This window comes from Carassius carassius, chromosome 23 (genome assembly GCF_963082965.1).
Source record: "Carassius carassius chromosome 23, fCarCar2.1, whole genome shotgun sequence".
Taxonomy (NCBI): domain Eukaryota; kingdom Metazoa; phylum Chordata; class Actinopteri; order Cypriniformes; family Cyprinidae; genus Carassius; species Carassius carassius.
Window position 1 is genome coordinate 11,123,752 of NC_081777.1, and position 21,673 is coordinate 11,145,424.

The 21,673-nt window shown below is 36.9% G+C and overlaps 1 protein-coding gene across 2 annotated transcripts in view; it reads right to left on the bottom strand.

The window, feature by feature from the left end:
- LOC132101331 (golgin subfamily A member 4-like) overlaps window positions 1-21,673 on the bottom strand; it is a 94,348-nt gene that overhangs the window by 12,394 nt on the left and 60,281 nt on the right. Inside the window, exons 14-20 of one of the 2 annotated variants that reach the window (XM_059506215.1) lie at window positions 18,883-18,987; window positions 15,578-18,802; window positions 15,135-15,260; window positions 14,861-15,023; window positions 10,918-11,008; window positions 10,725-10,838; window positions 5,224-5,341 (exon numbers count right to left, since the gene is read on the bottom strand). In XM_059506215.1, coding sequence (XP_059362198.1) covers window positions 5,224-5,341; window positions 10,725-10,838; window positions 10,918-11,008; window positions 14,861-15,023; window positions 15,135-15,260; window positions 15,578-18,802; window positions 18,883-18,987 — 3,942 coding nt within the window. Of the gene's footprint in view, window positions 1-5,223; window positions 5,342-10,724; window positions 10,839-10,917; window positions 11,016-14,860; window positions 15,024-15,134; window positions 15,261-15,577; window positions 18,803-18,882; window positions 18,988-21,673 lie in introns of both variants that reach the window. The other variant, XM_059506214.1, reaches the window with a different exon arrangement.

Below are 21,673 nucleotides of genomic sequence, written 5' to 3' on the forward strand. Positions count from 1 at the left end.
AAATCTGGATATTTATTTTGTAAAGATGCATGGATCCGCTACAAGGTGCCTTTATTCACCCCCCGGAGCCATGTGAGGGACGTTTTATTACAGATGCATGCACTTTATTTCACGTGTTCTGATCTGTTGACAACAAACGTACCCCCATTGAAAGGCTTGGAAGAGCAAGGACAATATTTAATATAAATCGGATTGGATTATTCTGCAAGAAGAAACTCACATACACCTAGGATGCTTTGAGGGTGAGTAGAAGATGGATAAATTTTCATTCTTGGGTGAACTAACTCTTTATAACCCATTTAAAAACCATTAATCTCATGGCAATATCTATGTGATTATAATTGCACTGTTGGAATTTTCCTTTGCAGTACACAGCCTGTACGTAAATATAAATATATTTAAATAGGAACTGGCCATTGGAGCCTAAATGTTTATGCATAAAATTTTTTGAGTTAAATTAAATAAAATATTTCATTCTAAAGCAATTTTTTATGAGAGATTCAGTGAGAGATTCAATTGCAAATAATTTGATTCATCACATTTAGTCTAGATGGAAATAGGGGTCCACGCGCACCCCCCGGCTTTTATTATGCCACCTGATTTTTTTAAATCCTTAAAGTGTCTATTTTCATAATCTGCCAGGTACCAAGCTGAAATAATGTCCCAAAGGGTTCTTTTTTAACCCTTTGCTTCACCCGACTGGAACCCGAAAAATCAAAAAATGATATAGAAAGTGGCAGAACATTAGAAGTAAACAACATACAGAGACAAATAAACACATTTTCCCATATAATTCTGACCCCAGGAATTTAATGGAATGGTTATTTTTGAAATTTGACAACATGCTGACCTTATTTCTGGACAAAAATAGCAAAAAATGTCCAAAGATGTGTAGAGGATCAACAATTTTTTCGTTTTCTCAAGCGAATAGGGTGATTTTTTTTTCCACAACCTGTTATTTCTTTATCATTCAAGTGTCTATTTTAAAATTAAATTGGGTACCAAGCTTAAATAATGTCCAAAATGCTTTATTTTTACTTTGCACCAAACCCGAAAAATCTAAATATGATATAAAGTGGCATAACTTCTGATGTAAACAACTGGACACATTTTTAAATACAATTCTGACCCCAGAAATTGTTATTTGTCATGTTTTACAACATCTTGACCATCTGTGGTCAAAAAGAGCAAAAAAAGTTCATTTGACAGCGTTTTTATTATAGCAGCCTGAAATAGGGTTTATTTTAACCTTTTACTTCACCTATCCTGAACCTGAAGATATTTAAAATAGTTTTACTTTTGAAGTAAACAAAACAAAGCAAATTAACTTAAATTAAAATAAATAAATAAATAAATAAATAAATAAAAAACTACAGAAAAAAATCCAAAAAGTTGACGGAGCATAAACTGCAAGTTTTAGATTTTTGGGCCTTTGCAGTTGGCAGTTGGTGGTCATCGGTTGATCGCCATCTCCCACTGCTCTCTCTTTTGGAAAAATTTCAGTAAGTTTTTGACAATATAATTAAGATATACCTTTGTAGTCATAACTTAAAGTGATTTTTCAACAGTTGTTACTATAATCACAGGCTTTTGGAAATCGACTCTGTATTCTTGACTAGCAGTGTTGGTAGCTTAGTTGGGGGGGGGGGGGGGGGCAAGCGAGAAGCTATCATATCTACACAGTATACGAGATATGAGACTCTGTGAAGACGTCAGTTCACCATACCACATGAGGGATGTTTGTGAACGGATTCCATTGAAATTAGAGGACTTGTCTTTGGATACATTTGGCTATCACCAATACTGCTATAAAAGCTTTACAGGGAAAATAGATCGTTTACAAGTGTCAAAGGCTTCTACATCTGGTGAATCATTATCATTGAAAAGGGACTCTCTGCGCCATGTCAAATCACTGTCAGTTCAATCTGAAGGAGCTCCAAGAAGGTGTTCCTTCTTGTTTCCCAATCAGTGCATTTTCTGTGACAAAGCAAAATCCAAGTTCAAGGGCCAGACTGAAGAGCTTACAAAGTTTCAGAGTTGAATACACAAGGAACCAGCCTGGAAAGTTATTGAACCTAGGGCACAGGAATTAAAGAAAGAGGCTCTTTATCGCAAGGTGCAGGGCAAGGACCTTTTTGCAATGGAAGCTAAGTATCATCCATCATGCAGAAACAACTTCAACACAGAGTACCAAACCCATGAGCGTGGAAGGGAGAGAGTAGAAAAGGCAAAATACAACACTGACAGCCTGCAGGCCCAGAAGATAGCAGCACATAACAAGTCATATTGTGTGGTAAAGGATTACATTCTTAGGAATGTTATTGAATGCAAAGAGGTTGTCCAGCTAAGATCCATGTGCAACTTGTACATGAAGACATTGGAAAATCAAGGTTTTCCTAATCCTGAATACCACAGTGAGAAATTTGCAAGATGGTTACACGGAGACAAAGACATGAACTCACATTCTCCAAGGTGCAACAACATGGGTGTATTAAGTCGAACCTCATATACAGCTCAGCATTAATGTAGATGAAGCAGTTGGATGTGCATACAAACTTAGAACAGCTGACCAACTTCAAGAAGCAGCACCCTCCATTCTCACATTATAAAGGCATTCAAAGAGTCTAGGGGCTACCATGGCCCCCGACAGCACAGGAGCTAGATGCTGTGAAGTTGGACGTGCTTCTTCCAGAGCATCTTGTACAATTTCCGAGCTCATTGGTGACTGGGACACTTGATGGCGAAAAGTGCGAGAAGACACAGAGGCTGGTCTATTCGATTACACAAGATGTGTGTCGAGCAGCAACTAACAGCAAGTGGAAACTCCCAAAGCACATCCTCCTATGTGCTACACTTCGACGCCTCTATCGATGCAAACAGGTGAGATATAAGTTAATTTACTGCTTTCGAGGTCCTACATTGTCAATGCTGAACTCTTTTTGATACAAGTATTTGATTTTGATATTTACTAAAGCAATTTTTTCAGTCTTTCTGTCTTTTCTGTCATTGCTGTCTCAAGTTTCATACATGTTTCTGAGTGTCCTAGTCGTGAAAGGATGGTTGTGAGCAACAAAGAAAGAAAATTGCTTTAGTAAATATCAAAATCAATTACCTGTATCAAAAAGAGTTCAGCATTGACAATGTAGGACCTCGAAAGCAGTAAATTAACTTAGAACTCACCTGTTTGCTTCGATAGAGATAATGCACCATGTCACAAAGCTCGAATCATTTCAAATTGGTTTCTTGAACATGACAATGAGTTCACTGTACTAAAATGGTCCCCACAGTCACCAGATGTCAACCCAGTAGAGCATCTTTGGGATGTGGTGGAACGGGAGCTTCGTGCCCTGGATGTGCATCCCACAACTCTCCATCAACTGCAAGATGCTATCCTTTCAATATGGGCCAACATTTCTAAAAAATGCTTTCAGCACCTTGTTGAATCAATGCCACGTAGAATTAAGGCAGTTCTGAAGGCGAAAGGGGGTCAAACACAGTGTTAGTATGGTGTTCCTAATAATCCTTTAGGTGAGTGTATTTTCCCTGTAAAGCTTTTATAGCAGTATTGGTGATAGCCAATTGTATCCAAAGACAAGTCCTCTAATTTCAATGGAATCTGTTCACAAATATCCCTCATGTGGTATGGTGAACTGATGTCTTCACAGAGTCTCATATCTCCTATACTGTGTAGATATGATAGCTTCTCGCTTGCCCTCCCCCCCTGCATGTGTTAAGTGTGGTAACATTACCACACTCAGAAAGAGTTGAGACATGTAAAATACATGTTTGGGAACGATTCCTCTTTGGAGGCACTTCAGCTGTGTTACAATGTTTAATTTTCCCCTTGGTAAGTATGTATGAAGTATTGAGCCTGAAAAACTTTAGCTAGTAGCTATACCAACTAAGCTACCAACACTGCTAGTCAAGAATACAGATTCGATTTCCGAAAGCCTGTGATTATAGTAAAAACTGTTGAAAAATCACTTTAAGTTATGACTACAAAGGTATATCTTAATTATAGTTTCAAACACTTACTGAAATTTTTCCAAAAGAGAGAGCAGTGGGAGATGGCGATCTGCAGGTACCAACTGATGACCACCAAATGCCAACGGCAAAGCCCCAAAAATCAAAAACTTGCAGTTTATGCTCAGTCAACTTTTTGGACCTTTTTGGATTTTTTTCTGTATTTTTTAATTTATTTATTTTTTGTTTTTTAAATTTAAGTTAATTTGCTTCGTTTTGTTTACTTCAAAAGCAAAACTATTTTAAATATCTTCAGGTTCAGGATAGGTGAAGTAAAAGGTTAAAATAAACCCTATTTCAGGCTGCTAAGTATAATAAAAACGCTGTCAAATGAACTTTTTTTGCTCTTTTTGACCACAGATGGACAAGATGTTGTAAAACATGACAAATAACAATTTCTGGGGTCAGAATTGTATCGAAAAATGTGTCCATTTGTCTCTGTGAGTTGTTTACATCAAAAGTTATGCCACTTTATATCATATTTAGATTTTTCGGGTTTGGTGCAAAGGGTTAAAAATAAAGCATTTTGGACATTATTTCAGCTTGGTACCCAATTTAATCTTAAAATAGACACTTGAATGATAAAGAAATAACAGGTTGTGGGAAGAAAAAAAAATCACCCTATGCGCTTGAGAAAATGAAAACATCGTTGATCCTCTACACATCTACACATTGTCTCTGTATGTTGTTTACTTCTAATGTTCTGCCACTTTCTATATCATTTTTTTGATTTTTCGGGTTCCAGTCGGGTGCAGCAAAGGGTTAAAAAAGAACACTAGAAAATAGACACTTTAAGGATTTTAAAAAATTAGGTGGCATAAAAAAGCCGGGGGCTGCGCGTGGACCCCTATTTCCATCTAGTGTAATTATGTAATTAATTAGATTAAAAAATTAATTGCTTAACAGCCCTACTCATCATGAAGTCTCACCTTCATCTAAAATCTAAATTAAAAACAAATACTTTTTGTCTAATGGACATATAAACAGTTGAAATTTTCAATGAAGATATAAAGAATGATAACTGACAGATCAGGTTCGAAAGTTAGTCAATCTCTTGTTTCTCTCTCTCTTTATAAATTGCAACTGTAATTCTTTTAAGAATTAACAAGCGGATAGTACTTTGAATGGGTTTTAATGGTTTCAGTAGCTGGAGGCAATGACCGGAAGCTTCATTTATACATACATTTTTACATGAAGTACCTTGTGTATGAACAGGTGCTGGCTTGGGCGAAGAACAAGATCTTCATACTGTTCCTCGTCTCTTTCTAGCTGAACGCTAAAGTCCCTTTGAGAATGTTGTAATTGGTTTGACTCCGTGCTGAAAACACACACACACACACATACACATACACATACACACACACACACACACACACACACACACACACACACACACACACACACACAGTGAATATCAAATGGTGCACAAAACACTAGCAAAGTGTATTAGTTATTAACACATGAATAAAAAAAATATATGCATTGGTGTTGTAAAATTTTTCTTTTAAAGGTGACATATAATGAAAGTCTGACGATTTCTGTGTTTAAGTGCTTTACTTTACCAGGAAACCTGAAAAAGATTAACCCAGTACATTTTTTTGGTAAGCCTTTCTCTACAAACTTAGCACAAAATTACAAAATTAGCACATTTCACCCCCACTTTGAAGTAGAAAGGTAGTAGAAAATATAACCGCCCTTTCCAACCATGGCCAACCATTGTGTTTTGCAAGCGTCAGTGGTCTGCCTGTTCAAAATCCATGGCGAAAGTTCTAGAAATTGTTACAGTTCTTTCTTTGGCTGCACTGAGGAGCACAGAACACTATTTTTGTATCACAGCCTCAGAGGAGACAAGAAAGCAGTGGAAATTTTGATTTACTTACTATACATTACACTGCTGCCACACAGATCTAATATTAACATGCAATTTTTTTCCAGCTGTTTACCTACACAGACATAACTGTTTCTGTAACTCATGTGTTTTAAAGGGGTCCTATTTTGTAGAAAAGTGATTTCTGATCTCCTTTTGAAGTGGACTTTGAACTTTGTAACTTTGCTGATCTTTTTTATGCTCAGACAGCAACATTACAGACTAGCTAAAGTTGAAAAAGTGAAAACGCATAATAGGTCCCTTTAAGACATGAAAAATAACTTAGTTTAGTACTCACATGCAGTGTGAAAGCCGTTTTCAGTGTGTGTGCAGAAGTTTAATATGAACTAATATGGTTTAAAACACATAATTTCAGCACGATAGACATGATATTTAAAACCAAACCGAGTATTTGAGGTATGAGCTGTAAAGACACCCTATTCTGGAAAGGGGGGGGGCAGCATCTCATTTGCATTTAAAGAGACACACATGAAACTTCAAAACACATTATGGGGACACCTGTTACTCATATTACATATTGTACAAAGGGGCATAATATGGCATAATAGGTCTCCATTAAAAGTAATGCCTTACATCATGGGTCTTGAACTTTTCTGGGCCATGAACTATCTTTGATCATTATGATGTTATTCAGATCTGAAGAGAGCATGCAGAAGTCACCTATACAAAATGGCCACACTACATGAAAAGTTTGGGCAGCCCTAGTCTCAGCCTCAGACGTCATGCCCAGGGCCCGTTGGCTGAACGTCTGATGCACATGGCACACAAAATTGGAAATGCTTCAGGAGTTTTGAAGTCATCAGCATATTGTTTGAATTATACAGGATTTCCGAGAGATGCGTATCGTGCTTTTTCCACCTGGAAACAAAGTTGATGTTATGCCAAACCCCCTCATGAAATAGTAAAGCCATAATGCTTACAACTGTGACAATGGATTTTCAAAAGTATGTGAAATAAGTAAAGATTGTGGCAGAGACTATAATACGTCCAGGTGTTTTACACACCGGTCTGTTATTGTGATTCCCCTAAAAATGACACAGCACAACACTAAATTGGAGATTGGAAGCAGAAAAGGAAAAAAGCACCAGGCCCAGATTGTGTTACACCAGCCTGTCTGAAATCCTGTGCTGACCAGCTGGCCCCCATCTTCACACAGATCTTCAACAGATCGCTGGAACTGTGCGAAGTCCCTTCATGCTTCAAATGCTCCACCATCATCCCCATCCCAAAGAAATCCAAAATTACAGGACTAAATGACTACAGGCCTGTGGCTCTAACATCTGTAGTCATGAAGTCGTTTGAAAAACTGGTGCTGGCCCACCTGAAAGACATCACTGGACCCTTGCTAGATCCTCTTCAGTTTGCCTACAGAGCAAACAGGTCTGTGGACGATGCAGTAAACATCGGACTGCATTATGTTCTGCAACACCTAGACAGACCGGGGACTTATGTGAGGATCCTGTTTGTGGACTTCAGCTCGGCCTTTAACACGATCATCCCAAACCTCCTCATGCCCAAACTAACTCAGCTCTCCGTGCCCACCTCCATCTGTCAGTGGATCAACAGCTTCCTGACAGACAGGCAGCAGCTAGTAAGGATGGGAAAATACACATCCAGCACCCGTACAATCAGCACCGGAGCTCCACAGGGCTGTGTTCTCTCCCCACTGCTCTTCTCCCTGTACACTAATGATTGCACATCTAAGGACCCTTCTGTCAAGCTCCTGAAGTTTGCAGATGACACCACACTCATCGGCCTCATTCAGGACAGTGACGAGTCTGCGTACAGACAGGAGGTTAAAGAGCTGGCTGTCTGGTGCACTCTCAACAACCTGGAGCTTAACACGCTCAAAACAGTGGAGATGATCGTGGACTTCAGGAGAAACCCCCCTGCACTTCCCCCACTCACCATCATGAACAGCACTGTGACTGCAGTGGAGTCATTCAGGTTCCTGGGCACCACTATCTCTCAGGACCTGAAGTGGGACATTCACATTGACTCCATTGTGAAAAAGGCCCAGCAGAGGTTGTACTTCCTTCGCCAGCTGAGGAAGTTTAACCTGCCACAGGAGCTGCTGAAACAGTTCTACTCCACCATCATCGAATCCATCCTCTGCACTTCAGTAACTGTCTGGTTCAGCTCAGCTTCTAAATCGGACCTCAGAAGGCTACAGAGGGTAGTCTGGACTGCTGAGCGACTTATCGGTACAACACTACCTTCTATTCAAGAACTGTACTTATCCAGAGTGAGCAAAAGGGCTGGCAAAATCACTCTGGACCCCTCACATCCAGCACACTCCCTCTTTGAACTGTTGCCATCTGGTCGACGCTACAGAGCTCTGAACACCAGAATGACCAGACACAGGAACAGTTTCTTCCCTCGGCCATTCCATCTTATGAACAGCTGATAATAACCGTGGAACACACCACACTATTTATATTTATATACACTACACTTATTTATCTAACATACATACTTAGCGTACAATTTTTTGCACATAATATGCATGTACATACATAAATGCTCATTGTAATATACCTGCCATACATTGTCAATTTGTATATTGTCATTCCTTACCCACCTATTTGTATTTTTTTGTATTTTTTATTCCTATTGTGTTTTTTGTTCTGTCGCTGTTATGTTGCAATGCGGAGCTTCTGTCACGAAAACAAATTCCTCGTATGTGTGAACATACCTGGCAATAAAGCTCATTCTGATTCTGATTCTGGTTGTTTTTCCTGTCAGTCATATGGCCTGTTGGGCGGTCCTTGGTCATTCAAAGTGGCCAAGGTTCCCTGACCTTCTACCGTAAGTCTGGAGGTCAGGCTACACAAGACTAGGCCCCAAAGTCTACAGGACTATTTAATAGGGATGCACCGAATATTCGGCCACCGAAAATTTTCGGCCGAAAATGGCATTTTCGGTTTTCGGCCGATAGACTTTTATCACCGAAACAACACGGCCGAAATGTTGTGATGACGCAAACAGAAACAGCGACCTGCACGTGCACCTGTATAGCGCAGACCACGAGCTCCCCGCGACATTCACTTCACACCAGTGAGAACATTCTCTCTCTTCTTATTCCTTTATTCACAGCACTAAAGCGTCTCCTAACAAAGAGATTAAGACGGACCACGAAGTGAAAACAAAGAAAAGTACAGTCTTATAGAGTCTGTTAGCCCACGTCTCACTGAGATCTTTTCGGATCCTCTGCACTTCATCGCGAATGTGCTTGATCCGCGTTATAAAGACCATTACTTGGATGCGGAAATAAGGCAGCGCGCACAAGAAATGATCCAGGCCGCGCTGGATGCGGAGAACCCGCGTGGAGACCGAGAAGCGCCAAGCGCCAAGCGCAGGAGACAGATCAGAGCGCAGAAAAAAGACCCGTCTCTGCACCAGATGAGGGGCATGCACCCTCGTTGTCTGATATGTTCAGTGGAATTCTGCAAGAAAGTGCCTCAAATAATAATAATACGTTGGCTATTTTGTTCTTAGGCTACTATATATGTGACATTATATATATATATATATATATATATATATATATATATATATATATATATATATATATATATATATATATACACACACACACACACATACATAATATCAGATTGTAGCCATTTTTCTGCTAGATTTCTGCTTTAATTTGATAAAAATGTTTATTTATGCCCTAGCCCTATTTAAATACACTCTCTCAAATATTTCTCAAATGTCAGGCAGATGACAAGCTCAACTGCTCAACAGCTAGACTTCACCTAAATGCACTTTGTTTTTATGAGAGAACAGTTAATTTTAAAACCTTTCTGCAGGCCAGTAGGCCTGTACATTATAATTTAATATACACATGAGTGGGATACATTTTTAGTTTGAATTTTATTTTAATACTGTGCATTGTTGCAATGTGCTTAATAAATATTTGCATAATTTGTAATTATGTATTTTTATGTTTTTTTTAATAATTTATGTAATTGTAATTATCTTTGAAACTTTAATATTAATTTATGCAATTGCAATGTCTTAATTTTAGTAAAGTTAGTACACGGTCATAGCAATAAATGCAATGGTACTAATAATTGCCATAATTTCTTTCGGTGTTTCGGTTTCGGTTTTCGGCCCTTGGTTTTCTCTTTTTCGGTTTTGGCCAAGAATTTTCATTTCGGTGCATCCCTACTATTTAAGATAGAAAATGACACAGCCAATATTTTTTCAGCCCAGCAGTCAAAAAAGAAGTTAAAATGAGAAAAGGAAACACAAAAAAGCGACAGAAAGGGTGAATAAGATATGCCTGAAGTGTGACATTCCTACCAAGCAGCACAGTGTGATCTCAGAAGATCTATGCCAAGGGATGCTCTTGAAATACTATGATCCTTTCAAAATCTGCAGAACAACATGGGTTACAGGGGAAAGCTGGCTTTCATTCGATTCTCTACAAAGTACAAGAGGATGTCCAAATGCTAATGCGATAGAGGGTTTCATTCTTTCCACTCTCACATGCTAGGAGAAGCATTGTGATTAGCTTTTTATTTGATAGCGTCTGGTAAAATCCCTTCTATTTCATTTCCAGTTTACAGAGAAGGTAGGCTTCCCTATTGAGCTGTTCCAGAATGTTAAGTCACTCATGCAGATTCATGCAAGACTGGGTTGGATGCTCCAAGGCCCTGCTCCCTAAGAAGATCATAAGCATATTGTGCTAACATTTTACAAATATTATTTGCTCATGCTCCAGCTTCAGTGGACTTTAGTCACACCACTGTTATGTGATTTATATTATGAGCTTTTAAAAAAGTGATTTAACAAAGGAAATAACCTCTTAACTTTCTGTTCAGTCAACCGCATGGCTTCTTCTGCAGCCTCTCTCCTTGATCTTTCCTCCTCTAATCTGGAGTTTAACTGAGACAGATGAAACTCTGCCTCAGCCAGCCTGGACAAAACATTTAAGAGAGTATCACACAAAAAGCTTACAACACGAGTCATCTACAAACATTGTCTGTCTGACAAACCTCATCCTGAGATCTCCAATGTCTGCTCCACTTGGGTTAAAATTGGCACTGATTGGTTCCTGAGGGGCTCCTGGTGGAACTTCTTTGTAGACTGAACCCTGTTGAAAAATTAACAGACTTAAACATATGCAAGACTTTATTATAATTTCATTTCAACACCTCATCATATCAGTTACTTTTTCAGATCCAAGAACTAGGTGTTGTCGCACCAGTTCTTTCTGTTAGATTTCTTTTCATTATGATTCATCTGGCTTGGAGTGTATGGCATTGAAACTTTTATATATCTTGTTCATCAAAATGTATTGCTGGACTGTTAAAAGTTAAAATAATGAAAAGTTAACCATGTTGAGCCAAAACAGGAAATGAGGCAAAACTTGTATATATGTATATATATATATATATATATATGAAAATTGGTAGGCAGCATGACCCAAGTACACATTGTCAAGTTTGTTGACAGTGCCACCATTTTGATTAAAGCACAAAAAAGTCATGTGATTACTGTACCACTGTACTGCAGCACCTCTGTGTGCACACCTTCTTTAAATGAACATAAAACTAATAATAATTACAATTAATCAGAAAACTAATTTTAACTACTTACTTTTTAAACATTTATGATACTCATGAAATCAAATACAAGGAAGGAACCTTCCAACTTGGCACATTATTAAATTTTTTATTTTAAAACTTATCAACAGGACTGAAACAATGCAGTTTAGTGAGCTATTTGAAAACTGATATTTTTACCTATAAGACACAGGTTACATTTATTGATCAGCTGATATTAATTGTCTTCATCTAGATACCTGGAATAATAATGTTCATTATAGAACTTAAAGAATCAAATATCAATATTCAGGTAATGCCACAATTGCCAACAACTTCACATCCACTAAAGCCTGGCTAACATTACAGGATTTTTAGCCCGATTTACCCCCGATTCCCCCCACTAAGAATTGGAGCTAACATCTTGTCAAGCACCTTGATCTGTCCCGATATTTGGCATGGATTATTTGGTATTATTTGTGAGGCGTTCACCGATCAAATCTTGCACCTCCCGATCTGCTCGCACACATTATTATCAAACATGTTTGATATTTAGAATTTAAATTGGCATGATGATGGCTATATCAGTCCTTTCACATCCAATGTGCAAAACCGCTGATGTACGGCCTTAGTTTGATAGTGGAGATAGAGGAAACTGTTTCTTGACAGTTTGTAGTAACACAACTATAATGTATAATGTGTCAAAAATGCATCACAACTGTAAGGAAAAAGAGAACTGCTGGAGTGAAATCGCCTCACTGGGTGAGTGCAGAAATCTACTAGCATGCTAAAAAAATGAACAATAAATCAGTGATGATCTGCTGCATGAGATCAGGTGAGGCGGTCCCTCTGGCATGATAATCTTAATGATATTTTGCAGTGTGTATGGGATGAAATTAGACTCAAAATGATTAATAGATGCATGCAGAAATATCAATGTACTACATTGTACATAATGTGCAGTATAATGTGCAGCATTTTGTTCAAATAGAGACATATTTGTGAATGCAAATGTTATAATTTGTATTAAAAATTATCATAATTTGTGCATGTAGGGATTAAAATGTGCATTTGTGAATCATACATCATGTGTGCATTCATCCGCGTCTCTTCTGAGTTGATTCTATTTTATTCATTTGAATTTTGAGACTTTCGTTCCACCCTTTAAGCCTTGCCCAATCCACACACACAGCTCGCAATCCACGCGCAGCTGAGCCAAAGAAAAACAGCGACCACTAGATTGGACTACAGCCCCACTCACGTGCACATTCAGCTGTGTAAAGTTTTATGAATGTTACATTGAGTTTTCTTTGTTTCTTTTTGGTCTGGCTATTCTCTTCTGGCCATAGAAATACCTTAACCTTAACTCTACCTTAACTTGTTTTAAGACATAGAATAGCTTAATTTTGCCAAACAAGAACTTTGTGACAATAGCCTACCATATTTTATTTTTTTCTGTAATTCAACGGCACATTGTCAGTTTATTCCTTCCTTGTATTATTATTATTAAAAGGGCTATTATAGTCGCTCATTTAAGCCATCAGTGATCGCACATTTATAATTAATTAAATTATTAAATTAACTTAAACTAAACTATACTAAACAAGTGTTTTAGTGTTTTATAGGCTATCGCCTATTCCGAGTTCAAGCGGATCGCATAAATAGCTAGAACATTTTATATAGGCTACTTATTACTTTTTTTTTATTGTTTGGCCCTATAATCTTCTTCCTTACTCTCAAATCGAATCCAAATTTTTCCATTTCACAATGTTGGCTACTTGAATTTGAATGCTTCAGACTATTATTTATTAGGCCTATGTAAACCAGGCTTTGTACTTAACCCGTTTTCCCAAAAAAATAAAAATAAATCATGGTCTTCTGCACATGAAAAAATTGTCCTCTTCATGTTTGACCCCAGCTCAGGCTGAATGGCACGGATTGTACTACGGGCTATTTATTAACCAATGTATCTAGACTCTATAGTGTATCTATATGTTTGGTTCAATGTTGTAAGCCTATATATAATAATAATAAATAATAATAATAATAATAATAATAATAATAATAATAATAATAATAATAATAGCCTACAAGGAAGGAATAACTGACAACGTGCCGTTGAATTCAAGAAAAAAGAAAAAAAACATGGTAGGCTATTGTTACGAAGTTCTTGTTTGGACAAATTAATATAAGCTATTCTGTGTCTTAAGTTAGAACAAGTTCAATAAAACTGTTTTATTGTATTTCTACTGGCAGAGGAGAATAGCCAGACCAAAAAGATACAAAGAAAACACAATGTAACATTCATAAAATTGTACACAATGGAATGCGCAGGTGAGTGGGGCTGTAGTGCCATCTAGTGGTCGCTGTTTTTCTTTGGCTCAGCTGCGTGTGGATTGCGAGCTGTGTGTGTGGATTGGGCAAGGCTTAAAGGGTGGAATGAAAGTCTTAAAATTCAAATGTATCAAATAGAATCGACTCAGAAGATACGCGGATGAATGCACACACTTCGCATGATCCACAAATGCACATTTTAATCCCTACAAATTATGATATTTTTTAATACAAACTATAAGATTTGTATTCACAAATATGTCTCTATTTGAACAAAATGCTGCACATTAATGTAATTCTTAACTCTGCAGACACCGGTTGAAAAGCATTTGTTTCACTGTAGTGACGCACATTCGCAAATTTTTCAAATCATGTACAAGTTAATGAATTGCACTGGGCCTTGTTCATTAGTAGTTGTGTGTGTGTGTGTATGTGTGGGACGTGAAATGCTGAAAACTGTGAAAACGAAGTCTCAAAATCCAAATGAACCGAACAAGATTGACTCGAACTAGACGTGAATTAATGCAAGCGTGTCACCCGATCCACATATGCATGGATTCCTTTTTGCATGAGCAATTTATGATATATTAATGCAGAACAGAACATTTTTATTTGCAAACATGTCTGTATATGGACACATCGCTGCACAATCATTTAATCCTGAATCAAATTGAAAGGCATTTGTTTGTGGTTCGTAAGATACATGTATAAAATTGATGTAGTACATTGATATTTTTGCGTGCATCTGTCAATCATTTTGAGTCTAATTTCATCCCATAAGTGTGTGATGTGCCACGATGTTCAAATCTTGTAGTGTGTGCATGTTTAATATTTGAGGGAAGATAATCTGCAAAGATTCTCCTTATGTGTGCTGCAACCACATTTCAAAATCGGTTATGATTTTAAAACTCCTGTAGTGTGAGCCAGGCTTAACACTATAAGGATCTGTCATTCATGTTATCTTTTAGCCAACAACCCAGTGACAAAAATATGTAAGTTCAAATAAAAGCACCAAAATTTTACTGGACAATGTGGAATGGTTAGAAACCTTTACAGAAACACAAACTCACCTGTGTGTGTAAATACTGGTTTTGAAATTGGCTCTCCTGCCAATAGCAATGATTCTGGAGCTCACTAACAGTCTGCTGTGTGTCTCTGAGCATCTTGGAAACGGTGCTTAACTGGGAGGACACCCCTTCCTTTTCCTCAATTGCCTGTTGCAACTAGTAGATATACAAAGATAATAATACTTGAACAAATATAAAGGAAAACAATTCACGGCAATAAATATAACACTTTCTTTTGCTTTACAGAGGGAACATTTGGATGCATACCTTGATGTTGATTTGTTGGAGGCTAAAATCCCTTTGCTGAATCTCTCGCTGGCAGTCCTGCAGATGGCTATGCAACTGGACCCAGTGTTCTGGAGACATATCTTTACCCTGTAAAGCCATGGATTCCTGAAGATACAGATAAATGTAATTTTTTTTTCGTAAAACAGGAAAAGTTTTTTTGAGTGCCGAGACCAAATTACTCAAAATCTCCCTGAAAATTAAAATGTTTCTGCATCATTCACCTACTTAAACTATGCCCTAAAATTATGTACCCTTTTTGTAAAGACAAAAGTACATACGTTTGAATGTATAGCAGAATTGTAAGCAAGTTTTGGGACATAATACCCACATCATAACTGCATAATCAATGGATCACTTAAGTTAAGTGTATCTATCTACTGTAGGTATTTAGCACTAACCAGGATATGGTATTTCTCTCTCACCATTGTCTTGTTTTCTACCACTTTGCTGGATTGCCACTTGTGATGTTGCAGCTGGTCCTGAATTCTCTGAATCTGATAACTGGAATTTCTGCAGATCTCTTCTTTTTCCAGGACCAATTTACAGATCTCTTCTTCCTTTAATGATTTTTCATTGATAACTTTAAGCAACTCTTGTTTGGTCAAATCGTAATCCTCTTGAAGTTTCTTGTATAGTTCATCCAGTTTCTGCACTTGTGACCGAGCAGCAAGCATGACTTGTTCCTTCTCAGTTTGTGTTTCCTGGAGTTGTGTGATCTCTGAGGTTAATCGCTCTATTTGACAGGTTAATTGTGAAACTGTGTTTTCAAGTTCTGATGCACTACCTTGCAAGTGCAGACACTTTTCTTTCTCCTGCATCAATAAATAATCCTTTTCGTTAATGATGTTGATGAGATGGCTATTGTTTTCTTGTAAGCTTTTGAACTCTCCTTGAAATTTATCAATTTCGTTCACTTCTAATTTCAGTCTTGCTTCACATGATTCTGATTGTGCCATTAACGTCTTTTTAACCAGAGAAAACTCTTTATCTTTATTTAACAATAACCAATCTTTTTCTTGCAAAGCAGTCTGCAAATTCTGAACTTCTTCATGTAGCTCAGAGATCACTGTTATTTTCTGGGTGATTTGGCTTTCACTTTCCAACAGTTTGACTTGCATCTTATTTACAGTCATCTCCTGTGCCCGGAAAACTTTCTCTTTCCCTTGCAGAGTAAGTTGTAAAGCTTCAAGTTGAGAGTGTTTGGATTCTAACTGTTCTGCCAAAGATGCCAGTTCGACACTTTTATTTTCCAATTCCTTTCGTAGGGATGTGGTCATCTCTTGTTGTCTAAATATTTCTGCCATTGAATTCTTCAATTCAGATTTAATTATAATGTTTTGTCCATTCATTGCCTGGGCATTATCTTGATATTCCACAACCTCTATTTGTTTCTGTCTGAGCGCCTCTTTTAATCTTACATTTTCTGCTAAATGCTCCTCCAAAGTACCTTTTAAATGTGCATTGTCAGATTCAAGCTTCACAATATTTTCATTCATAATACCAAGCTGACTAGTTAGTGACAGCACAGACTCATTTCTTCTGTACAATTCATCTGAGTGATTCTGACATTCAAGATTTTTCTCTCTTAAAGCACTTTCTTTCATTTCTAAAGTCTGGTTCAGTCTGGAATACTCCATTTTCAGAGAACTCATCTCTTGTTGAAGGATAAAAACAAGTTCTCGTTCATGACTAAGTTCGTTTTGTAGCAAACGACATGAATTTGATTCTTTCTGCAGCAGTGTGTCTTTCTCTGTCAGACCTGATTTATAATTATTACCTTGTTCTCGAAGAATAGAAAGACTATCTTGTAATTGCTTGACTTGGTGCTGATAAGCTTCCATTTGAGTACTTTGATCTGTTAAGGTCTTTTCTTTTTCAAAAGCAATATGTTTGTACTGAAGGACTTGAGAAGTGGTGGATTCAAGTTCTCTCCTAAGATGATCTACTTCCTCTTTGGACTCCTTGAGGCATTTACAGAGGGCTGCACATTCTAAAGACTTTTCCTGCAAGGTTTCAGCTCCAGACTGCAGTTTCTTTTCTATATTTTTGTGCTCCTCTACTTGCAAAATCAAATCTTCCTTTAGTTTAAGCAAGCCTTCTATGATTTTACAGTTTTCCACAACTTGTGTTTCAAAAGTCAAGATTTTGTTTTGTAGAATCTCCCTCTCCTTGGTTGTTTCTGTGAGTGACTTCATCTGTTCATTTGTTTGTTTCTGAAGGTACTTATTCTGTTCATCAAGACTAGCAATCTTAGAAGCATGTGTTTCATTTTCTTTAAGTGTTTTTGCAACCTTGTTATTCATTTCAGAAACAACTTGGGCTAGTGTAAGTACTTCTTTTTGTTTCTCTTCAAACATTTCTTGTAATTGTTGATGTTGCCTGCTCAGTGTCTCATGGAGTCTAACAATGCCATCTTTTTCTAAAATAATATTAGCAAATGACTGTTTGTTTTGCTCAAGTTCTTTATTCAATTCATTTCCTTTGAGTGTTAGCTCTTCATTATCTATTTGCAAGTTTTCTATTGTTTTAACACTTTCTGAAAGCTGCTGTTCAACTTCAGATATTTTGCTTGCCAGTCTTTTCTTTTCTTCTGAAACATCAGAGAGGGACTGGATGCTAGCCTCAATTTCCCTCTTCAATTGACAATTTTCATTAGTGAGATTTTCATCTTGTAAAATCAAGTTGCAATTCTGATCTTGCACAGCTTGCATTTGCTCCTTAGCATTATCCAGGTGCTGCTTTTGTCTTGCAAGCTCTTCCAAAGTCTGGTCGAGCGATTCCTTTAGTTTCCGATTGTTATTATTCACAGATTGAATACTCTCAATTTTATCAGACAAGTCTTTCTCAAGGTTTTCTTTGGCTTCATTTAGAATCTTAAGTTCTTTGTTAAATCTCTCTCTCTCAGCTACTGTCTCCTCTTGAACAATCTTCAGTTTATGTTCCAATACAGATATTATCTTTGACTTATCTTGGACATCTTTCTTAAGCTGTTCTTGACATTCAACCTGGTCCTCAAGTTTTCTAGTGAACATTAAAAGCTCACTTTTATATTTGCTTACTTCAGCAAGCAACTTATTACGTTCATCTAGGAAAGAGTCTTTTTCATGCACTTGTTCTCTATCCAATAGCTGGTCTTTGAGATTCATATTCAGCTTCTGTATTTCCATGCAGAGATCCTGAATTGTTTTCTTGTCCTCTTCTGTTTGCTTGGTTAAGTCTTTAATGTCATTAGTCTTTAATTCAAAATCTTTTTTAGATACTTTTAGATCAGTTTCAGTTCTCTTCAACTGTTCAATCAGCTGAGGCATTAGGGCATTAAAGAACTGTTGGTCAGAAAGCTGTGGGTCTCTAAAGATTTGAACACCCTGTTCAATTTTACTCAGCACATTCTCTTTGATCTTCATTTCCTGTTTTAGTTCATGAATTTGCTCTGAATATTCTGCTGCACTGGATGTTAGTGCCAATATATCTTTGTCCTTATCAGTGATGACATCTTGAAGTCTATCGATTTCACGCTCACAGCTCTGCAAGTCATGAACCTGTTGTGCTCTTTCTTCTAGATGAGCAGCGTTCAGTCTATCGAGATCATCGTTTGTTTGAACCAGATCATTCTGCAATGATTCTATAGTTGTCTCTTGCTTCAGGATCTGAAACAAGAAAATGGAATGTAAAGACATCTTAAATAAATAATAAATTTATAAGATATAAGATGTCTATAAGATGTTACCTTGTCTTTCAGCACACTGAGTCTAAGTGTCAGTTCTGCATTGGTTGCTTTCATCTCTGAGTTTTCCTTCCCAAAGGTGCTGCATGTCTTTATAACTTCAGCCAGCTGCATGGGAAGGTAGTATCAATTTCTCATATGTGATTCAATAAATCACATATACATGTACTGTATGCCATTTTCTTAAATGTACGACACTGTTCTTGATTCTTGGGTCTGGACTAAACTGTTTAAAAAACTAAAATGGATACTAAATGTAAAAAGCTCTAAAATGCTTTTGAAAAATGAAAAATAACATACCCACAATATTTATTACATTATTTACATTCGCTTGAGTGGTGAAGAGGTGTTACATTACGACACGGGCACAAATTTTAGGCACAGGCACAATTTGAAGATTGAATGTGAAATTATTGCAATATAAACAATAATCACTCTCACAGACCTTTTCCTGGACTGTGCCCAGCTATTGGAATGACCTCCCAATCTCAATTCGTACAGCGAATGAGTCTTTACTCATTTTCAAGAAACATCTAAAGACTCATCTTTTACACCTGCACTTAACCAACTAACACTAGCACTTTTCCTTTTCTTGTCTTTTCATTTATAAAAAAAAAAAAAATTGAGACTTGTCATGGCACTTGTATACTGTTGTTGTTCTCTTGTTGACCTGACTGCTTCTATTGTTCTCATTTGTAAGTCGCTTTGGATAAAAGCGTCTGCAAAATGATTAAATGTAAATGTAATGTAAATGTAAATGTATATTTAAAAACTTTAATGTTACGTGGGTTTAATCGCGATTCATTTGAGAAAAATGTGAGATTAACTGGTTAATTTTTTTAATCAACTGACAGCACAATTATAAGTATGAACTATCACATTAATTATAATATATTAATTTATCTGTCTAATCATGTCTAAAAATCTAACAACTATGTCCACCAAGCTCTGATAATGTGCGTCAGTTATGCGGTAATTATTGTGGGGAAAAATAAATTGTAATTTTAATTGAATAAAAATAACATAATAATAATAGACCCAGCCAACCCAGTAAGGGAGGTTATCGCTTGCCAGTCCACTACACCACAGGACAGACAGCATGTTGCCTGTTACGCTGTTTGGGCTGCCTTGTTGAGTGCAGCGGCACTGAGAACACTTTGTCTGAGGTTTTGTCACTGCTTTGTCAGTGTATGTGAGAGACAAAATCAGCATCAGCACATGGTCACTGTTTAGTGGGCTTTGTTTTCAAGTGCGCAATTCACTGCATTTGCTGTTCTTCTGCTGGCAGCTGGTTTTTAATCAACGTTGCATTACTGCGGGTGCCCTTTTCTGGATTGGGGGTGAATTGCCTGTATTCGTTGTAAGGCCTAATGAACCGAACCGAGATGTCCGTACCGTGATGGTTCGGTACAAATACATGTACCGCTCCACCCCTAATATATATATATATATAAAATGTAATATTTAATTTTATGTAATTAGGTAAGAAAAAATTTGAAACATATTTCCAGATAATATTTTCTTATATTTGCTTTTTGCTTTAGTACAGTGTAAATATAAAGGCCTATTTAAAATTAATTTATATTTAGGCTATACTTATAATTTGATGCCAAACATTTTTCTCACACAGCATGTGTAAAAAGGCCCATTTGAAGCTCTCTACTGCAACATCAGAAAGCAAAATAGGAACATTTTTCACTCCACAGAACACAAATATGGACTTGATACTGTAGCTTGTCAGATTAGTTTCGCTAATATGCTATTATTACTGCTTCAGCTCAGGGTGCTATTGCTTTCCTTCACCACTGTAGAACTGGGCCAGAAATGGATTATTAATATTACACTTGGCATTAGTTTTACAACCAAAGTGGTCAGTGCTTCTCTCTCTCTAACACACAAGACATTTAAGGACAACGGACTATCAATAAAATAGGTTAGGAAAGCTGCACATACGCAGTAATTCAAATCAACTGCATAGCAACGGTGCAATTACTTGAATAAAAATTTTGCTTTGTATTTAGTATCAGAGGCTCGGCTGTTAGTAAGATGCGACAGTAGTTGTTTCGTGTCATGGCTGCACTGCCACATTGGGTGTGCTTTTTTCAGTTATGTCACTTCTCCTTATATGTTTTGTTCAGTTAATTTATTTTACAAACCAATAATTAAGCAGGAAAAGTAATAATGCACCAATTACAACAAAGAATCACAAGCTTCACACAACAGCATGAAACACAGTTAAAGGGGAAGCTTGTGGACAAGTCGTAATATGCAAACAGCCCTGAGCAAAAAGCAAGCATACACTGTATACATGCTCATATATATATAGTATATATTATTATAGAATGATAATCTTCACATTTCAGCCTTTAAACCATTTTGTTAAGAAACAAAGTTTGAACTATTACATTAAAAAAATTACCAAGCAACTATAATATTAAAATATATATATATATATTACTCTCTTAATTGTTTCGATTTTTGTAATGCATTATCTTCTTGTTGATCCATCAGTTCACATTTACAACTCTGCTTGTCTGCAGAGTAGGCTTGCTGCGATAGTTAATAAATGTTCTACGTTTCATAATTATATATTCTTCATTCTTTATTGATTTTTAGTTTTGTACCTATACCTATTTAAACTGTGTAAGTTATTTGTTCTTTTATATTAGGGATCTAGCATGGTGTATTTTTATTCGTTTTGTTAATAAAAATTCTATGTTCTACGTTGTATTTTGTTGTTTCTTGAATTGAATTAAAGCAGTTGATGCCAAATTGCCGCTAAAAGTTAAAGTAA